Source organism: Symphalangus syndactylus, chromosome 8 (assembly GCF_028878055.3).
Source record: "Symphalangus syndactylus isolate Jambi chromosome 8, NHGRI_mSymSyn1-v2.1_pri, whole genome shotgun sequence".
Taxonomy (NCBI): domain Eukaryota; kingdom Metazoa; phylum Chordata; class Mammalia; order Primates; family Hylobatidae; genus Symphalangus; species Symphalangus syndactylus.
The window spans coordinates 145,000,995-145,021,749 of NC_072430.2; the positions used below are offsets into that span (position 1 = coordinate 145,000,995).

Below are 20,755 nucleotides of genomic sequence, written 5' to 3' on the forward strand. Positions count from 1 at the left end.
TTAGGGAAGCAGAGATGCACTTCCGGGTTGGGCGGGGCCCACTCTTAGAGCTGGGCCCGCTTTGGCCCTTTCTGGCCGTTAGCGCGGCTTGGGGTTATTCAATGCACTTCTTGTTTGCAGATGGTGAAGAGCGCTCGCCCAGTAGCAGAACCAAACCCGGGCTTCTGGTCTCAGCTCCAGAAGTATGAGGAGGCCCTCCAGGCCCAGTCCTGCCTGCAAGGAGAGCCCCCAGCCTTAGGGTTGGGCCCTGAGGCTTGAAGCGTGAAGGCCTGCTGCCTAGAGGAAGGATGTTCCTGCACGGATACAGAAGGCTGGTCTTTACCCTTCTTCCTCACTGTCATATCGAGTTTTCCTTTTTGTGTGTGTGTGTGAAACATAGTGCTTTTAATTTTATATTTCTGGCTGAGCTGATGCACAAATTATCTTACAGACACAAAAAGAAATACATTTGGTAAAACATTGAAGACGAATTAAGAAAAAGCGAATGGGGTCCTCCATTATTTATACTCCAAAATCTTGAGTGTTTGGGGATGCTGGCGCATTCTACCAGTCTCAGTGAAGGACATGAGTACAGACTACAGTAATCAGAATGAGTCATAGGTGAAATCAGGAAAAGCAACTCTTCTTGTGTTTATTTTTAGTAGTGTCATAAGAACGGACTAGTTCTTCCTGCGTGACTACAGATGCTTCTGTTTGAGAAAATGCATACCCACGTGGGACATTTAGATCAAGAAAGCTGTTAATGAAGACATTGTTGAAGGGCAACTTGGGTGATTGGGGAATTATTCTCTTCACCAGCCCCTCTGCAACACAGCTGGAGCTCTCCCATAGGAGTTCAGACAATTACGGACATCGTCTTTCTTTCCTTTCCTTTCTCTTTTCTTCTTTCTTTTCTTTCTTTCTTTCGTTTGTTTGAGACAGAGTCTATGTTGCCCAGGCTGGAGTGCAGTGGGGCAATCCCGGCTCACTGCAACCTCCGCCTCCCTGGTTCAAGTGATTCTCCTGCCTCAGCCTCCTGAGTAGCTGGGACTACAGGTGTGTGCCACCACATGCGGCTAATTTTTTGTATTTTTAGTAGAGATGGGGGGGTTTCACCATGTTAGCCAGGATGGTCTCAAACTCCTGACCTCGTGATCCACCCACCTCAGCCTCCCAAAGTGCTGGGATTACAGGCGTGAGCCACCATGCCCAGCCTCCTTTTTCTATTACTAGAGAACTCCAGGACATTAAGAATTTCAAAAGCGAATTTTTCACCCATAGCTTCTATGGTGACAAAGTATAGTGTTCCTGCAGTGAAAACAAAGTCGAGTTTTTTGCTCCTTTCACTAAAGCTGTTTCATCTGGGGGGGAAGCCTGGTAGATTATATTATTTCCAGGGATAACAGTGTGGCACACAGATAACAGGGTAAGAAATTGCTCTATATAGTTTTCCGTGGGATGGCCATTCTCAATGTTCTCCAATAAACTGGGGTCATTAAAATATCAGGGCTCGGATGAAAGAAGGTGTTGCACCATAAATGACACCTGCAGTGGTACTTCTTAAATGTCTTAGTATTGCAAGTGAGGGTTCCCATTTTATCAGAAAATAGAAATTTTACCTGCCCAAGTTCTTCACTGAGATTGAATGTGCTGGCCATGGTGTGGACACTATTTACTTGATAATGCACATCTTGATCCCAGTTTATAAATGGGCCTGAATAGATTTCACAATTTCCATAGTGATCAGCAGACTAATGGGGATGAGGTTCTGTTATAAGATGATGAACACCAGTATGTCAGACACAATGCTGTGAGCTGGAATCTTCTTTCAGGTACCAAATGTCACCATACTTTTTATTCCATAGCACGACTCCCACGCAGCTCACTACGGACATGACCAGAGCAGCAGGAACCAAAGGGAGACCCGCCCATTGTCACTCTCTTAACCTCTGATCTCGAGGTGATTTGACAGAATTCTGCAGGAATTTGGTTTCAAAGCCAGTGTAAACAACTGTGCCAGTGATCCACTGAGCATTTCTTTTTTTTTTTTTTCTTGAGACGGAGTCTCACTCTGGCGCCCAGGCTGGAGTGGGTGCCATCTTGGCTCACTGCAAGCTCCACCTCCCGGCTTCCTGCCATTCTCCTGCTTCAGCCTGCAAACTCCACCTCCCAGCTTCGTGCCATTATCCTTCAGCCTCCTGAGTAGCTGGGACTACAAGCGCCCGCCACCGCGCCTGGCTAATTTCTTTGTATTTTTGGTAGAGACGGGGTTTCACTGTGTTAGCCAGGATGATTTCAATCTCCTGACCTCGTGATCTGCCTGCCTCGGCCTCCCAAAGCGCTGGGATTACAGACGTGAGCCACCTCGCCCGGCCAATCCACTGAGCATTTCTAAGCTGTGTACCTCTTAACAAGACCGGTCAGGCCCAATTGGAACAGGGCTTTTACCACTTAGGCGGAAGCTCAGCTGTTGAAATGACGATCAGGTGCTTCACGGTCTATTTTTCCAGATAGGCCTAACAGCTGGTTTTCTGTTTGCATTTCAGCTGTTTCTGGCAAAGCCTGCCATGTCTTACATTTGTCTGTCCATCCAGATTAGATGTTGCTATATAAACACGTCGACTGAGGCTCACTGGAACACATCAGGACTGTGTCTGCTGGAAGGAGCTCCCCGTTCGAGGCCTTCACAGTGTCACCCACATTCACCTCTTTCCACTTAATCGTGTGCCATGAATCCTGTCATAACAGTTTTGTGTTCCTTAACTATTTTGTCTGCCATGGCATTTATGATGTATAACCTCTTTAATGCCTGAAAACATAAGAATCATCATCAAAGGCAAGACGGTTGCATATTTTCCCGTTGGAGACACGTCTGGAATTTGCTGCAATAAAGTAATAAGAAGAAAGCATTGGCAGCTTTGGTAAACTGCAGATTCAAAAATCCAGGGAGAAATGAGCACACGCTGTACTTGGCTGTACATATAATTGTTGACTATGGGTTGCAGAAATTTCTCTCAAGCATCATCACCACTTTTGCTCAGTTATCAGTAGTAATAACAGCAATCAAAACTGAAACTGCTGCAGATGCCTCTAGGAAGTATGGTTTTCCATCTTTCCTACTGCTTTCTTCACAAGAGAATCCACCTCGGTGGCAGGCTGAAGGGCCCAGTCTGCAGTCCTGCCACCAGTGCCCTCTGAGCTCCATGGTTCCACTGCACCATGGCCGCCCACTGCATTCACCTCCACACTGTTTTCATTTTTTCCAGTTAAGCCCATCTTCCTGAAACGCAGCTCAAGAGGGTCTCTGTCCCCTCTTGATGGTGGGGCAGGGGTCTGTGCATCAGACCACACAGACCCCTGCACCACCATCTGCCCCATCCTCTCCCTCTGGTCAGCTCAGCTTATTAAACAAGCCTTGGTCAGGAAAATCTAAACCACTTAAGGAACTGGGTAGAAAGAAACAATGCAGGGAGAAGGCGGCTGGGGAGCCAAGTACAGGAGATGAGACATAGGGGAGTCACAGGGACCTGCCACCCAGATCCCCACTGCCTGATGTCCTGGCTCTGGAGGACACCTGGAGCTGCCAGCAGAGCCTCCTGCCCACCAGCTGCTGAAGCCACAATGCATCTCCTTCCTCCCACCTCCCGGACCTCTCACTGGTCTCATCTGGGCACCGAACACGGGAAGCCCCTCCTGTGACAGGCAGGGGAGAAGGAGGCTGTGCTGACAGACGGCCCGGTGAGGGAATCCGGGAGGCCTCCAGCATCTGCACCCCTCTCCTACTTTGACCTCTCTGTTTCACCAACATTGCACCCCAACCTGAAGTCACATAGCTACTGTCAAGCCAACGAGGTGCTGCCTCTTCCGCCGTGTGAGGGTGGAGCCCCATAAGCCACCACTGGAGGCATCTGAGCATGTTGATTCCTTCTCTAGTTCAGACACAACCTCTCCTGGACATCCTGTGGCCTAAAGACTACCCTAGAATCAACACTCCTTAAATAAGAGTGGGGGAAGAAAAGGAAAATGTGTGTAATACATGTGAATCACAACGTAGTCATTGGTTAATATATACAACTACGTGTATTTACATTCTGTATGCGGCAATGAGTAAAATACTGTGGTTGGCGCTTATCTGCCTTTTCCAATACTCGTTCCATGTTCTACCCTCAGCCAGTGCCTAAGCTGCTTATGGCCTTCACCTGGTGGTGTGACTTGATCCTTCATTTTTAAGGCCCCAGGCCCTGCATGGCTGCCCACACAGGTGCCGTGGCCTCCGTTACCTGTACTGCACCACCAGAGAGAAGTAGGAGGCACCACTCTTCCTGGCCCCCAAGCCTCACAAAGCCCCATGCCCAACCTGCCAGAGCCAGCCCTGTGTCGTCTCATGCTTCCATGGCTGGGCTGTGTCTGAGCCACCCTCCCAGTGAGACCCGGTTGTGTTCCTAAGCAAAAGCATCCCACCTGGGGACCGAACATCTCTGATGCAGCAGAGCCCAAAGCTGGGGGGATGGGAAGCACGGGTTTTGTCAGCCAAGCGTGGGGGTGGTAGTGAGAAGGGCCATCTCCCTCCCCACACCTTGTGCACCTGGGCCTCAAGCATAGGCCACACCTTGTTGGTCGCTGCCCTTCTATGCCCTGTGTCACCAGTCAGCACCACCCATCGCTGTGGACCTCGGCCCCCATCAGAAGCTGGTGCCCAGGGCAGCCCCCATCTCTGTGGAGGGCTTGCCTGCCGCTGGCCTCTCTAGATAAGCTCCTCATGACTCATGCAACCTTTTCATCAGCCCGGAAGGAAGCAGCCGCGGGTCTCCACTAGCGGGTGAGGAACAGTGGCTTGGAGAGGAGGGAGGACCTGGGCCTGCGGTTCCCCCCGCGGCTCAGCCCTGCTCACAGCACCCTGATGAAAACCTCGGCTGCCCTTGCGTCAGGGCAGGGCACACCCTTTACCTGCTGACCTGGCCCAGGGGACAAGGGCAGCAGGGTCCCGGCCAGGTTGAAGGGCACCTGTGGGTCACATCAGACCTTTTTAGCCCACCAGCTCCATCTGAGAACTGGTAGCTCCCTGGTCCTCTGTCCGGGGAGGAAGCGGCCCCGTCTGAACACTGCTTCTTCCTGGAAGCTTTGCTGCCCTCCCCAGCCCGCTAGAACCCTCCATGCCCACACCCACCTCCTAGTGGGTGAAGCCAGGAACCCCTCCCTTGGGTGCATCAGGGGAAGGCTGGGGTGAAGATGCCGCGCAGCCACTTCACTGCGCTGATCACCAAAAAGCTGGAGTATTAAAACTTCTTTTTTTTTTTTTTTTTTTTTTGAGACGGAGTCTTGCTCTGTCACCCAGGCTGGAGTGCAGTGGCGCGATCTCGGCTCACTGCAAGCTCCGCCTCCCGGGTTCACGCCATTCTCCTGCCTCAGCCTCTCCGAGTAGCTGGGACTACAGGCGCCCGCCACCACGCCCGGCTAATTTTTTGTATTTTTGGTAGAGACGGGGTTTCACCGTGGTCTCGATCTCCTGACCTCGTGATCCGCCCGCCTCGGCCTCCCAAAGTGCTGGGATTACAAGCGTGAGCCACCGCGCCCGGCCCTGGAGTATTAAAACTTCTGTGGGGGAAAGCCAGGGCTGACAGTCGCGACTTTCAGGCTTCTCTGCCAGGGTTAGAGAAGTCAGAGGTGCCTGCCCAGGTCTAGATGCGGCGTAGCCTCCCGCCGCCAGGGGATGTCAGGCAGGCGGGGGCGGGGCCTCCTCGGGCGGGGCGGGGCCGGCGCGAGAGGCACCCGCGGCTCAGTTGCAGACCCCGCCCCCTGGGCTCAGCGGCGCCTCCCGCACCATGGGGTGCAGTAGGGCAGCTCCTCACATACGTGCGCGGTGGGAGGCGCTCCCCTGGACCCCCGGGGAGGAGGTGCCACAGCAACTCTCGACTCCTATGTGCAGAACTGGCCGCGGAGAAGTGCCCAGGGCCAGACCCCAACCTCTGCTCCCTGAGTCCAATGTGGGGCTCTGGGTGGCAAGACCCCAAGCTCCCTGTGGTGACTTGCCCCCCGGACGGCCAGGCCCAGCTAGTGTGGCACCGCGTGTGCAGAACTGAGGTTCTTCCAGCCAGGAACATGGCCCAGTGGGCTCTGGAGAGCTCCGTAGAACTAGGGGTGCCATCGAAAACAGTCTGCCCTTGGCACTGCAGGGCCCCACCGGGCAGGGCGCTGGGGGCAGTGAGGAAGGTCCCATCTCCGTTGTCTTCCCTGTCAGCTTTGGATGCAAGGCTGATCCACACCTCTGAGTGACTGCGTAAGCCTAGGGGTTCCTGGTGAGTTTGGGATGGGTGCCCCAAGATCATGGCCGTGTCCCTAAAGAGGGCACATGGGGACCTGAGGTCCTATGGGAAAACTGAAATGATGCCTCAGTGCTCTGTCCCGCAAACGTGAACACACACTCTCCTTCTCAGACTTCCTTCCTGCCCCACGGAAGGAGGGTAGACACAGAAGGTTACACAACGGGGAGACTGAGTCCAGACACAGGAAACACTACTCAGGGCCGACGCTGAGTCAAGTGCGGTACCCGAATCCAGCCCTGCACGGCCACACCTCAATGGAGCAGAAGAGAGAGCTGTCCTGGGTTCCTGGATAGTTCACCAGCCCCAGAAGCCCCGTCCCTAGGAATTTGAATTCTTACTTGATGACAACAGCGACATCATGGTGGCCCCTGTTATTCCACAGCCTCAAAATTCACCCGCTGTGAGCTCACTAGCAGCTTCTGCCAGGCGAGCAGCCCTTCCCTCGGGGCTCAGGCTCCTGGACAGGCTCAGCCTTGCGCAGCCTTCGCCAGGTCCACAGAGAATGGCGTTGGGAAGTGTGGACCTGGCGGATGGGGTGGGGACAGGCAGGCCAGGCCCTCGTTCGTACCCCAGCACAGGGCTCCTAAATGAGAGGTCTCCAGCACTGCCCAGAGGAACTTCTGCGATTGTGGAAATGATTCCTGCCTGCTTTGTCCATTAGCCACTCCTCTCAGCAAGACACACACACTCACTCACTCCACCTGCCACAAAGGAACTGAACTTCTAACTGTATTTAATTCGCATCTAAATGGCCACACGTGGTTGGTGGGTGCTGTAGTTGACAGCGCTGCGTGAAGGCTCCGGAGCTCCTCGCACCGCAGGGCCCACGGCACAGACCACACCGGTAGACTTGGGGGAGTGGCAGGGGTGCCAGGAGAATCCTGCCCTGCCCGTAGCCCCGGATGGAAGGATGACATTGAGTTCGCGACGCTGCGCTCCTCGGGAACACGAACCACACCGGGAAGCAGCCTGCCCCGGTGGCCCCAAGGTTCCCCGGTCCCTTCAGCGGCTGCCCCAGGGGCCTGGCCGGCAGTGTCTGGGAGGGAGCAACGATCCCGCCTCCTGGGATCTCCCGGGCGCCGCCCGGAGAGGGAGCGAGGGGCTGGGGGTGCTGCTCAGCCGCTCCGCGCGCCTCGGCTCCCAACACAGCGCCCCGGCCCCGCGCCGCACTCGATTCCCCGGCTCCCCGCGCCCCTGGCTCCCGGCCCTCCCCGCCCGGCGCCCCGGCCCCGCGCCCCGGCCCCGCGCACAGCGCCCCCGGCGGCGGCCGAGCGGAGCCCGAGCGGGGCGGCGCACGGCGCGGGGCCGGGCCGGGCGGCTCCCGGCGCGACTTCCTGTTGTGCCCGCGCCCCGCCGCCGCCGCCCGGCGCCCCTCGCCCGCTGCCCGCGGCCCGGCGCGGCCGCCGCCCATGGATTTCACCTAGTGCCGGCGGCCATGGCCGCGCAGTGCTGCTGCCGCCAGGCGCCCGGCGCCGAGGCCGCGCCCGTCCGCCCGCCGCCCGAGCCGCCGCCCGCCCTGGACGTGGCCTCGGCCTCCAGCGCGCAGCTCTTCCGCCTCCGCCACCTGCAGCTGGGCCTGGAGCTGCGGCCCGAGGCGCGCGAGCTGGCCGGCTGCCTGGTGCTCGAGCTGTGCGCGCTGCGGCCCGCGCCCCGCGCGCTCGTGCTCGATGCGCACCCGGCCCTGCGCCTGCACTCGGCCGCCTTCCGTCGCGCCCCCGCCGCCGCCGAGACGCCCTGCGCCTTCGCCTTCTCCGCCCCCGGGCCGGGGCCCGCGCCGCCGCCCCCGCTGCCCGCGTTCCCCGAGGCGCCCGGCTCCGAGCCCGCCTGCTGCCCGCTGGCCTTCAGGGTGGACCCGTTCACCGACTACGGCTCCTCGCTCACCGTCACGCTGCCGCCCGAGCTGCAGGCGCACCAGCCCTTCCAGGTCATCCTGCGGTACACCTCGACCGACGCCCCCGCCGTGAGTCCGGGGCGGGCGCCGGGGCTGCGGGCCGGTCCACAGAGCGCTGCTAGCGGCCTCTCGCCGCACGGCCAGGCTGAGGGACGCGAATCTGCGCCCTACAGGTGCCCCCCTCCCCCCACCCTGGTGATTCCCAGCTGTTGCCTGTGAGCCCTTAGGGCCCTTGGATAGAGGCCGGAGTCCTGCGGGGACACGGGACAGCAGTCACTCAGGGAAGCCTCCCGTTTAGGTGTTCGGTCCCTGCCTGGGGACATGAGCAGCTTCTGTCACCCACTAAGGTGTACATCTGCAGGATCCTGGCACCGAGGGTTGGGCTGGAGTGTCAGCTGCGGAAGGGCCTCCATGTGACCAGGGCCTGCAGATGGGTCCAAGCCTGAGGCAGAGGAAAGGGCCATGGAGGTTGTGATGCTCGGTTTGGGGCTCCCTTGGCCAGCACTGGTGGAGTGTTGAGACCAGTGGGCCCCGCGACCCCAATATAGACACACATAGGCTCTGCAGGGCTTGCACACTGGGTACCCACTACTCCGGAGACTCTGCAAGAAAGGCCAGGTGACTGAGGCTGGCGCTGTGGCTGCAGCACCCCCTCCACCTCCACCTCCACCAGTGGGGGTGTGTACAGGATGGAGCAGGGCCTTTCCTGCCTACAGCATGGGGGTTCATACTGCATCCCTAGGTGGTATGGACGGCACACACGTGACACCCAACATATGCAATACACACACAGCTGTGGAGGCGCTGGGAAGTCCAGCTGTCACTGGTCACGGCACATAAATGGACAGGGTGGTGGAGAGGTGGTAGAAAGGCATCAGGCCACAAAGAGCCAAGGTGACATCTGGGCAGGAAGAACCCAGACTAGTGCACCCCATGGGCTTCCTGTACATTTCCCAGGAGCCCTAAGCAGGACCTGCCACCTCACCTTCTTCCCAGAACCCCTGTGGGTGTGCAGGCCACTGGCCAGCCGGTCCCGCCCCTGCTGTGGTATTCCAGGGCTCTGACAGGTGGCAAGTATGCCTCCCAGTATGACAGGTGAGAACTGAGGGATGGGCTTCCCCTGGGCCTTGATCCGTGTTTGGAGCCCACGTGTCTGGTCCATTCAACACTGGCCTGCAGAGTGGCCGGACCAGGGCCCTCAGCAGGCTGCTGTGAACGGGGCCCAGTGAGCAAGGGTGGCCATTGTCTCTTGGCTTCTGGGTGCTCTGGGCAGGGAGGGTGGCATAGTCCCCAAAGTCTGAGTGGTGTCAGGATTGGCAGGCTGTAGACAGGGGGCCTGGCATCACCTGGCCTATGAGCTGCCCCACTTGCAGAAGGCAGAGTATTTGACTCTAACCTCAGGCACGCACCTTTGTATGTGAGCGCCATGGGGCTGGGGCCACACGTGGAGTCCCCTTCTCTTCCTGCATGTTCCAGGGACTCAGGCCCAAATCCCTAAGCCTGTCCCTGTGCCAGGGAGGATGCAGCGGGAGCTCCCTGGGAGGCCCTGCCAGTGGGCCCCAGGCCCCCAGAGGCTTTTTGGAGGTGCTGCAGATGCTTGGGCCCATTCCTGCACCCCCACCCCACCCAACCCCACCCCAGCAGGAACAGCGTTCTTCCTGCCCTGCAGCGTCTGGAGCCCTTCAGCCTTGTTCCTTTTCCACCAGCCCATCAGCACCTGTGCCAGGGTGCCCTGATGGGGATTGGCGACCCATCTGTGGGGCAGGGCCTGTCCTGTCTGGGAGTCTGCCCCAGCCCCTCACTTCAGGGCAAGTGGGGAGCTGTGGGCCCTGCTGGTATCTGGGAAGCCAGGCTACTGAGGCTGTGGGGTGGACACGGGGCAGTAGGCAGAGGTGTGAGTGGGCAGAGCCACAGAAGGGCCTCAGGAGGGTGAGGCAAGGCCGCAGGAGAGGAGTAGTTGTGAGGGGGCCATGCAGGCTGAAGGGTTGAGGAGACTCCTGCAGGGAGGTTCCTTCATACAGATTCCCAGGTCCCAGCCCCCTCAAGGGGGAGGCTGCATTTGTGAATGGCTCCCCAGTTGGGCCCTGAACACCCTGGCAGCCCAGGGCTCAGCAGGAATGGGAGATGCCTGTGCCACCTTGCTGCCCGGCCAGGGCAGGGCCAGGGCACCAACAGGAAGTTTGGAAGAGATCTAAGAGTGCTGGCAGGGGTCTGGCCGGCTCTGTGGGGGAGGCAGCCCTCCTGGTCTGGGGTCCTCCAGGCCCTCAGTGGCGGCCCTCAGCTGTGGATTCCCCTCGTCCACTCTCAGAAACGTGTTGGGGGTGTCTTCCACTCATGGTCATGGGAGGGCCTGTGCATGAGGAGCAATTCAGTTTGCCTTGACAATCTCATTCCGGCAGAGGGGAGGGTGGGGACAACATGCAGGGCTGACTTGGGACGAACGTGATGTGGCTGTGGTTGGAAGAGGGCCCCCCTCCCAGACTCTGAGCTGCCCTCACTAGAGAGGTCAGAAGTCCTGGAAGGAAGATGAGACGGGTGCAGCAGGATAGTGGCAGGAGGGCCCGGGGGTGCAGGCTTCTCAGTGGGGCTGGGGCCTGGCCTCGGCATCTAGGGGTGAGGAAAGCCTCAACAGCTATGGTGCAGATGAGAGGTTTGCCGGGGTGGGGGGGCGGGGGTGACCTTAGGTGGGTAGCAGCTGCTGTGAGCACACCCATTCCACAGCACTCACCGCAGCCCCCGGCCTCCAGGCAGCGGCCCCAGCCATCCTTCCCTTGGCCACTCCTGTCCCCTGCCAGCAGGGGCCTCTGGCCTGGCCTCCACTCCCTGCTTGCCGTCGCCTGGCCTGGAGCCTGTCTCTTGCGGGGTTCCTCCAGGCGAGGCTGCCTGGGCTCAGGGCGGCTCTGGGCCCGGGTGTGCTGCCTGCCAGTGTGTAGCCATCAGGAGGCTCTGGCTTCCCAGGTTCCACATCCCAGGCTCCCTTTCCTGGCCATGACCAGATGAACTGCTGGGAATTTGGTCTGAGTGTGTTCCGACTGTGCCTCAGTTTCGCTAAAGAAGCTAAGATAATGCAATGATGGGCTATTCCCTTTCTTCGCCCTGGCGTTAGCTGGGAGATGCCTCTGTTGGCTCCCTGACGCAGGGCCTCCTGCCTGGGTTGGGGTCTGGCCCTGATGACACAGTGCAGGCCACACCCTGGGTCACCTGCCCGGGATATCCCCCTGCCCAGGCAGGCAAGTGAAGGCTAGGGGGTGGCTATTGGCCCTCGATGAACCCAGCAAGATAATCTGGCCATTGTCCCCTCCCAGAGCCTCCTGCCTTCTCTCAGGCTGCTGCCCAGTGGCTAGGGCCCAGCACCCCAGCTGGGTGGCCGTCTGCTGATGCACCATCCTGCCCACAGATCTGGTGGCTGGACCCAGAGCTGACCTATGGCTGCGCCAAGCCCTTCGTCTTCACCCAGGGCCACTCTGTGTGCAACCGCTCCTTCTTCCCGTGCTTCGACACGCCTGCCGTGAAGTGCACCTACTCTGCCGTCGTCAAGGTCAGGGGCCGTCAGCTGCCGTCACCTTGCTCCCAGGACAGCCCAGTGGCCTGGCCACACTGCCTCCCCCTTGCTTCTACCTGCCTGGGCTGTGGCCCCAGCTGCCAGCAGGCCACAGTGCTAGCAGGAGCCCACCCTCCCTACTCTATGGGAGGAGCCGCTTTGCAGGGAATGGGGGAAGCCGGGCTGCCTCCAATGGGCCTGAGGGGGTCAGGGTCCCGGACCCAGGGTGAGTCCCCAGTGGGATTGCAGGGGCCTCAGACAAGGGGTCTCCAGACAGAACTGCTGATCCCCGGTGGGGTCTGTGGGTCACCGGGCCTGAGCTTGGCAGCACCCTCTGTGCTGGGACGAGGTTTGCAGGCTGGGAGCTAGGGGTTCCGAGTGGAGGGTGGCAGTTCTTTGGAGAGAAGTTCTCTGACAGAAACATTCCCTGATGGGGATGTAGGGTTTCCTGCTACGAATATGGGGCTGCCTGACAGGCTCCCTGGCCTGGGCTGTGGGTGTGCTGACGGTGGGGCCACCCGGTCTCAGTCCGGCCTCCTTACAGGCACCATCGGGGGTGCAGGTGCTGATGAGTGCCACCCGGAGTGCGTACATGGAGGAAGAAGGCGTCTTCCACTTCCACATGGAGCACCCCGTGCCCGCCTACCTCGTGGCCCTGGTGGCCGGAGACCTCAAGCCGGCAGACATCGGGCCCAGGTAGGGCCTCCTGCCGGGGCCTTCTGGGGCTGCCCAGGCCTCGGGGAGAGCCCCACCAGGGGTCTGTGGCCTGTGTCCATGGCTGCCCTGCTGAGGACCCCCACTGGCCTCTGGGTGCTCTGGGCCAGCCCTGCCCCTGCCTTGGTGCCACCGCCAGGGCCCTGCCTGCCAGGCCCTCCCACCCATGTGCCCTCAGACCCGGCAGCCTGGCCCACCCAGTGCCTGCCCTGCAAACTGGTCCTTCCTGCCAAGGCCCCCGCACAGCCTGGCACCCTCACACCTTTGTTGGTCCCTTCAGCCTAGAGATAAAATGAGCTAAGTGGCCCCTGGAATGCAGCTCTGCCCTCCTGTGGGAAGGGCCAGGGTGGCTGCCCATCCAGTGAGGCAGGGCAGGCTGCGGGCTGGGGTGGTCAGCCAGGCTGGGTGAGGTGTGGGTGTTACTGGAGCCCAAGGGCAGTGGGAGAGCTTGGTGGGGTGAGCGGAGCTGGGGCTGCTCGGCCTCAGCTCACCCTCTCTACATGCAACAGGAGCCGCGTGTGGGCCGAGCCGTGCCTCCTGCCCACGGCCACCAGCAAGCTGTCGGGTGCAGTGGAGCAGTGGCTGAGTGCAGCTGAGCGGCTGTATGGGCCCTACATGTGGGGCAGGTAGGCCCCGGGGACCTGTGGACCTCGCTGGCTGGAAGGAGGAGTCAGAGGGGGAGCCCCTCATCTGACCCCTAGGGTGTCCTGTCCCCATCTCCTGGGGAGGAAGCGGAGCTCGCTGCAGGGGCTGGGCTGATCCCTGCTGGATGGAAGGTGGGGTGTGGGTGTGCGGGGTGGGCGTCTGAGCCCCGAGGTCTGCCACCCTCACCGCCCTCCCGGTGCAGGTACGACATTGTCTTCCTGCCACCCTCCTTCCCCATCGTGGCCATGGAGAACCCTTGCCTCACCTTCATCATCTCCTCCATCCTGGAGAGCGATGAGTTCCTGGTCATCGACGTCATCCACGAAGTGGCCCACAGCTGGTTCGGCAACGCTGTCACCAACGCCACCTGGGAAGAGATGTGGCTGAGTGAGGGCCTGGCCACCTATGCCCAGCGCCGCATCACCACTGAGACCTATGGTGCGGCCAGGGCTGGGGAGGCAGCCACTGGGGGCCCTGGGCACTGAGCCAGGGGCAGAGAGCCTAGCCTGGCTCCCCTGCCATGCTGCAGGTGCCCACACCCCCTGCTTCCCCCGTCTCCCCCTACACCCCCTCACCTCTCCTCTGTCTCTGGACCCCATCCAGGTGCTGCCTTCACCTGCCTGGAGACTGCCTTCCGCCTGGACGCCCTGCACCGGCAGATGAAGCTTCTGGGAGAGGACAGCCCGGTCAGCAAACTGCAGGTCAAGCTGGAGCCAGGTACCTGCTCCTCAGGACCCACTCCCGGAACTGGGGATGTCACCCCTCAAGGCCTCCTTGCCTGCCCTTCGTGGGTTCTGGCTGTGGCTTCTCTGTCCAGCACTGTGCCTGGACCCCTGCCAAGGCTAAGCTGGGAGCCCCTGGCCAGGGCAAGGCCTCCCCAGGCTCCCACAGCCACTGCCACCTCCCTGGCTCTGAGCACCAGTCACAGTGGTATGTGAGTCCTCAGTCTTCCCCGAGGCCCTGCCGCTGCACGCCCAGGGCATCAGTACACATCTGGACATGTGAGGGACAGTGGCGTTTGGCCCTTCCTGCTCCTGGGAGCCTGACCACCGCCCCTCCCTGTCCCATGGGACACTGGTGGTTTCGGATGCCAGCCCAGGTGGGTGTTCACCTTGCAGGAGTGAATCCCAGCCACCTGATGAACCTGTTCACCTACGAGAAGGGCTACTGCTTCGTGTACTACTTGTCCCAGCTCTGCGGAGACCCACAGCGCTTTGATGACTTTCTCCGAGTGAGCAGCCCCCTGCCCGGGACGGCCCTGCTGCCATCTGCCCCCAGCCCCTCCCCAGCTCACAGGGCTGCCCGCTCTTCTGGCAGTTGGGGTGGAATTGGCAGGGGCCTGTGAGCCTGGCTGGGACCTAGTCTGCCTTTCTTTGTGGGGAGTGCCTGGGTTGCTACCTCCTCTTCTCCCACCCTCTGTTTGGTCCCTTGGCAGGGCCTGTGTGCCAAGTGTTGGCTCCGCAGCACCCACTAGCTGCCTCTGTGCCCACCCTGTGCCCAGCACGTACCTCGGCGCAGGCCCTGCAGTGCCCTACAGGCCTCTCGTGGGGCTGCCTGTGCCCCGCCCTTCCAGACCTGCTGAGGCCCCACCTCTGCCACACAGGCCTATGTGGAGAAGTACAAGTTCACCAGCGTCGTGGCCCAGGACCTGCTGGACTCCTTCCTGAGCTTCTTCCCGGAGCTGAAGGAGCAGAGCGTGGACTGCCGGGCAGGTGAGCCTGACCCCCCCCCGCTGCAGCCAGGGAGCCGTGGGTGTGATGACAGGCGGGGCCTCTGCTGCCTGAGGGGCAGCTCCGCCTGGAGGAAAGCCCTGTCAGTTCACTGTCTGTCCTTCAGCCGACCTTTGCTGGACCATGTGGGCCCCAGGCTGGTATGCTATGAGAACAGGGCTGGGGTCGGGGGCCTGCCTGGGGGCAGTGGCACAAGGCTAAGCAGGCCGAGTTAGGCACTCCCAGGCAGCGGGCCATGGAAACCAGGTGTGCAGAGGGCCTGGTGCAGGAAGGGCGGGTGACGGGGTGTCCTGGAGCTGGAGAACAGCAGCCAGCCCTGCTTATGTGTCAGTTGTAAAGGTGTCCCTGAGGGTCTGAGGGCTTGGGGCCCAGGAAGGCACTGCAGGGTTCAGACATTGAGGGAGAGGCCAGAATTGCTGGAGGGTGGTGAGGTGCCACTGGGAGGGCTGTGCATGGTGACACCAAGTTTTGGAAGGTACAGCAAGTGCATCAAGAACTTTTTGTGGGTAGGGGATGGGCACTGCCCTTCAAGAGCAGGAATATCATCTTAAGAGCCTGTTGCCCCCATCCCGCCCCTGCTGGTTCATGGCACAGGTGGCCTCCACCAGCACTGAGGTTGGGTTTAGACTACTTCGTTGTCTTCCACCTAGGAGAGGCGTGGAGTGGGTGCAAGTCCCTTGGTCACCAACCCAAGTCTCTGCCTCCCTGCACCCCTTCACAGAAGCCCCTTCAGTGGCTTCAAGTGGCAGTGCTGGCTGGAGCTGACCCCGCCTTCCTGAATGGCCCATGTCCCTGGAACAGGCCACCTGCCTGGGACACACTCAGGGTCTGGGGTCTCCTGGGAAGATTGCTCAGGCAGCCCCTCCCTAGCCTGGGCAGGGACCCCAGGGTCACTTCTCCCCTCTAGGGCTGGAATTCGAGCGCTGGCTCAATGCCACAGGCCCGCCGCTGGCTGAGCCGGACCTGTCTCAGGGATCCAGCCTGACCCGACCCGTGGAGGCCCTTTTCCAGCTGTGGACCGCAGAACCTCTGGACCAGGCAGCTGCCTCGGCCAGTGCCATTGACATCTCCAAGTGGAGGACCTTCCAGACAGCACTCTTCCTGGACCGGCTTCTGGATGGGTCCCCGCTGCCGCAGGGTGAGTCCCTGCAGCTGATGGGGGTGGCCCAGGGGCTGGGGTGCAATGGCAGCCCAGCCCTGACCTGCTCCCTGCCCTGCAGAGGTGGTGATGAGCCTGTCCAAGTGCTACTCCTCTCTGCTGGACTCGATGAACGCTGAGATCCGCATCCGCTGGCTGCAGATTGTGGTCCGCAACGACTACTATCCTGACCTCCACAGGGTGCGGCGCTTCCTGGAGAGCCAGGTGCAGTCACCCGCCCAGGGGGCCGGCCTGGAACGGCCTAGCCGTGCGGACTGGGAGTCCCACCCAACTCCCTAGTCTGAGCCCTCGGGGCAGGCCAGGCACATTCTGGAGAATGGGGCGGGGAAGACGTAGGGGTCTGTTGGGAGTGGGGGCATGCACCGGGTACAGGTACCGGGGGGCAGCCTGGACTCCACCAGTTCTTGGAGAAGCTGTGGAAGGGACCAGCGGGGAGCAGGAGTTTGGGGTCCAGGTCACCACAGCCTGCTGGGCCCTGGGCCTTCAGCGTCCTGGTCTGGGCAGAGGGGACGTCCCAGCTCCTCAGAGAGAGGCCAGAGCCCTCAGGCCCGTGGGCCCTGGCTGCCCTGTTCCCTGTATGTGCTCCCTCCAGCCCAGGCTCCCTGGAGATGGGGCCTCCATGGTCGGCCTGGAAGGGCAGGGTGGAGGTGGGAGGCTAATGGTAGGCCTCCTGGCCACCAGAGTCCAGGCCACAGCCCTGATGATGAAGCTGGGAAGCCAGGGGCAGGAGAGCCGCCTGGCCGGGCTGGCAGGGTGGGCTGGCTCCAGGGAACTGGGGAGCCCACCAGTGTGACCGAGTGCCCCTCCTGCAGATGTCACGCATGTACACCATCCCGCTGTACGAGGACCTCTGCACCGGTGCCCTCAAGTCCTTCGCGGTGGAGGTCTTCTACCAGACGCAGGGCCGGCTGCACCCCAACCTGCGCAGAGCCATCCAGCAGATCTTGTCCCAGGGCCTTGGCTCCAGCACAGAGCCCGCCTCAGAGCCCAGCACGGAGCTGGGCAAGGCTGCAGCAGACACAGACTCGGATGCACAGGCCCTGCTGCTTGGGGATGAGGCCCCCAGCAGTGCCATCTCTCTCAGGGACGTCAATGTGTCTGCCTAGCCCTGTTGGCGGGTTGACCCTCGACCTCCCAGACACCACAATTGTGCCTTCTGTGGGCCAGGCCTGCCATGACTGCGCCTCGGCTCTGGCCATGAGCTCTGCCCAGGCCCACAAGCCCCTCCCCTGGGCTCTCCCAGGCAGGGAGAATGGGGAGAGGGACCTCCTTGTGTCTGGCAGAGACCTGTGGACCTGGCCTCCCCACTCCCAGCTCTCTTGCACTGCAGGCCCTGGGGCCAGCCTGCACACACCATGCCTCCTGTCTCAACACTGACAGCTGTGCCTAGCCCCGGATGCCAGCACCTGCCAGGTGCCGCCCCTGGGGCAAGGGCCCCCGGCAGCCCTATGGTGACCGCCACACTGTGCCTTAACGTCTGCCGGGGGCCCAGGCTGTGCTGTCCCTGCAGCACGCCTCCTTGCAGGGATCTGAGCCACCCTCCCCGCACAGCCCTGCACCCCGCCCCGGGGTTGGCAGCCTCAGTTGGCCCCTGGCAGAGGAACAAGGACACAGACATTCCCTCGGTGTGGGGGCAGGGGACACAGGGAGAGGACGGTTGTCCCTGGGGAGGGCCCTCTGGCCCCAGGCAACCTTAGCCCCTCAGAACAGGGAGTCCCAGGACCCAGGGAGAGTGTGGGGACAGGACAGCCTGTCTCTTGTAGCTTCCTGGGGCGGGAGGCATATGGGCAAAGCAATACCCCAGGGAAAGTGGGAGGTGGTGCTGGTGCTGTCTCTAGGCCCACCATGCTGGGAGAGGTGGTCAGGGCCTGGGGCCTCCAGCCTGGGACTGCTGTGATGGGGTATCACGGTGATGGTCCCATTAAACTTCCACTCTGCAAACCTGATCTCTGCGCTCTTTCTCACGACTCGTCCTCTGCATCGTCCTGGCTGTGTAGGGTGGGCTGGCCTGCCAGGACTTGGGGCCTGGAGCTGGTCGGGCTGGGTGTGGCCCCCTCCTCTGATACACAAGCCCCAGAGCAGGCTCCCCGAATCCTGCCCAGCCCCTTGGCTGGACCTCCTGGGCCTGAGTAGCCTCTGGATGTCACAGGGAAGCCATGTGTCACCTTCACTCTGGACCTTCACCTCCGGCTTAACCCAAATCCGAGCCTCAGTGGTGATCCTGTCCCAAGATGGGTACCAGGTGTCAGGCATGTTTCGTTTTGGAGAATTGAGATTTCCATTTTCCCAGGTGATGGGTGTCACTGCCCTTCAGAGTGCCCAAGGATGTGGCGCCACCATCTCAGTGCCACACACACCTGGCCAACATGCCGTGGCCCAGAAGCAGCACGTCCCTTCTCCCAACCCACTGGCCAGGCCCAGTCACAGCTCCACTCCACACGTGGCAGCCAGGAAGTGGGGAGGGCAGGAGGTGTTGGGCAAATAACCCTGATACCATCACTGTCCAGTCCCCAGCCACCAAATGTCCCACTCACCCTCCTTCCTGTTCTGGATGCCCCTCCCCTCCCCTCCCCTCCCCTCCCCAGGGCATATGAGTCCCCCTCCAGTGGTGGTGGCAACCCTGGTCTAGGGTCTGGGGCCGTCTCTACATGTGTTGCTTCATGTACCTTCTTCACATCAGGTCTGGGGGAGGCGCCACCCCATCCAGAGACCTAGGAACTAGAAGACTGTCACTGCCCCTCACACTCAGGATGACTGCAGTAACCCCTGTGAAAGCGGGTGTGGAGGGCACCTGGCAGCCCCTGCTCCATGGCCATCTAAAGTTTTGCCAGGCAGGCACAGCTAGGGCCCCTGCCTGGGAGTGGACACCCCACTCCCCCAAGTCATGTTCTCTGTGGCCTGGAGCTCCAGCCTCGGGAGGACCACTTTCATTTCTTTCTTGACCACGCTTGATGGTGTCCTCAAAGGAGCCCTCCTCAGTGGCAAGACTGCTTTCTCAGCCTCTTCCCTGCCAAGGTTGTTTGCAAGTCCCAGCAGTCACAAACTTTCATCCTGGGCTCTTCTTTCTTTTGCATTTCAACTCTCAAAATGACTCTGTGGTCTGCAGGTGACTCCACTCCAGGTGCCTACAGCCACGCCCACAGTGCCACCTCTGGACGCTGCTGAGCTGCGCACCTCTGCCTGACACCTGCCTTTGGGAAACTCAGCAGCAGTGCCCAGCATCATAACCCTGGGGGCAGGAGGGCATCTGGATCCAGGATGGCACCCTCACCACAATTTGTCTTGGCTCTGTACCTGCCCGTGGGGTGCACAGGAGGGCTCTTTCAGCCCTAAGTCCTTGTGTTCCTGGCCTTCGTTCCTCTTCCTCCCAGCTTGCAAGTGCAGAATTTTTTGTTTTAGCTCATCGCTTCCTTGCAGTCCCTTGTCAAATGCAGCCTCTGGCCGATACTCAGGCCAGTGTTGTTTCCCAACCTCTCCACTAGATACGCACACTTAGCTCACGATCTGCCTCATGAGTCATCCCAGTTGAGCTTTACCAAATGTTTTGCCCCACCTAACAGCCTGCCAACATTCCAAATCCTGGCAGGTCACATGTTTTGTTAGCACAGCACCCCTCTTCTAGCGGCCAGCTTCTCTATTAGGCCAAGTTATGCTCCAGCCAAACAACTACGAAGCGCAGATGTCTCACACAACAAAGCTTTCTCACGCTGCAGGCCCACCTCAGGCTGGCAGGGGAAGGGTGGATTCTCTTCAATGTGACCACTCTCGGACCTGTACCGATGGAACAGAGATCTCGAATGTTTTCAGGCACCTTGCCAGGCATAAGAGAGCTGTTGAGGGGCTCACACTGGCAGTGGAAGCTTTGAGGGGCCTACAACCACAGGGGCTGCAACCCCACCACATGCACAAAAGTGGGGGTACATGGCAAACAGCACTAATGACAACGACAGAGCTGAGGCCAGAATGTGAGAGAGATCTGCATTTTGGGGATTAGGGCCTAGCCAGGCAGGTAGGAGATGATGTTCAAAAAGGGAAAAGAAGCTTGATGAAAGACTGGTTTCTACAGAGACAGATTAGAGAGCTGAACCCTGAGACAACAGTGAGGGAGACCCATGCAAATTCCTAGGCCCTGGAGGTCCAAATAAGGTTTTCTAAGTCCCTCAGGCCATGACCTGTTCAGTCCAGACCTGTCTCCCAGAGTGTTTCTCTGCCGTCCCTACTCTAACTGGGACTTACTGGTGGTGCTTCTCTCCTAAGGCCAGATGCTTTGCACAGAACATTAGGAAACTCCAGATATAAAGGTAAGGCACAATTGAGAATCACCTGCCCAGGACAGCAACACAGTGCAAAGGAAAACAGGCCACTCAACCCAAACTTACACCTGAGACAGAGGCAACAGAAAAATCAGAAAAGGACTTTAGAACACATATAATCAAAATCTCAGACCTAAAGGCAACTTTTGAAATAAACCATAACATAGGAAGAGGCACTTGTGAAACAAGAACAGGTAGTTTATAAAACAGGACCAGCCAGAGACCCTGGACATTTTTTAAAAAGCAATTATTAAAATAAAAAATGAAAACTCAGTGGAACAGTGCTATGGTTTGAATGTTCCCTCCAAAATGCACGTTGAAATTTAATTGCCATTGTGATGGTATTAAGAGGTGGAACCATTAAGAAGCGATTAGGCCATGAGGGTTCTGCCTTCATGAATGGATTAATGTCATTATCAGAGTGGGTTCATTATCATGAGCATGTGTTGTAAAAATGAGT

General features: G+C 59.8%; 1 protein-coding gene and 1 long non-coding RNA gene across 3 annotated transcripts; both read left to right on the forward strand.

Annotated features, from left to right (window-relative positions):
* The first annotated feature begins 6 nt into the window (after window positions 1-6).
* On the forward strand, window positions 7-4,110 carry LOC134737389 (uncharacterized). The gene is made up of 2 exons (XR_010122270.1): window positions 7-1,035; window positions 1,845-4,110. It is a non-coding gene; the product is annotated as an uncharacterized lncRNA (long non-coding RNA).
* Window positions 4,111-7,611: 3,501 nt separating this feature from the next.
* On the forward strand, window positions 7,612-17,923 carry RNPEPL1 (arginyl aminopeptidase like 1). Of its 2 annotated transcripts, none has more exons than XM_055291189.2 (11): window positions 7,612-8,262; window positions 11,591-11,731; window positions 12,279-12,430; window positions 12,958-13,074; window positions 13,296-13,531; window positions 13,697-13,810; window positions 14,212-14,324; window positions 14,697-14,805; window positions 15,731-15,961; window positions 16,044-16,186; window positions 16,795-17,923. In XM_055291189.2, the coding sequence occupies exons 1-11, from the start codon at window positions 7,738-7,740 to the stop codon at window positions 17,086-17,088; spliced, it is 2,175 nt and encodes a 724-aa protein (XP_055147164.1). In that variant the 5' UTR covers window positions 7,612-7,737; the 3' UTR covers window positions 17,089-17,923. The 2 variants fall into 2 exon arrangements, with proteins under 2 accessions (XP_055147164.1, XP_055147165.1); XM_055291190.2 differs by having other exon boundaries at window positions 15,764-15,961.
* The last annotated feature ends 2,832 nt before the right edge of the window (window positions 17,924-20,755 follow it).

Coding starts and splice junctions, on each gene's coding strand:
- RNPEPL1 (XM_055291189.2), top strand. CDS start 7,738: ATGGCCGCGCAGTGCTGCTGCCGCCAGGCGCCCGGCGCCGAGGCCGCG. Junction 13,075..13,295: donor GGGCCCTACATGTGGGGCAG/GTAGGCCCCGGG, acceptor CTCCCGGTGCAG/GTACGACATTGTCTTCCTGC. Junction 13,811..14,211: donor GCAGGTCAAGCTGGAGCCAG/GTACCTGCTCCT, acceptor TTCACCTTGCAG/GAGTGAATCCCAGCCACCTG.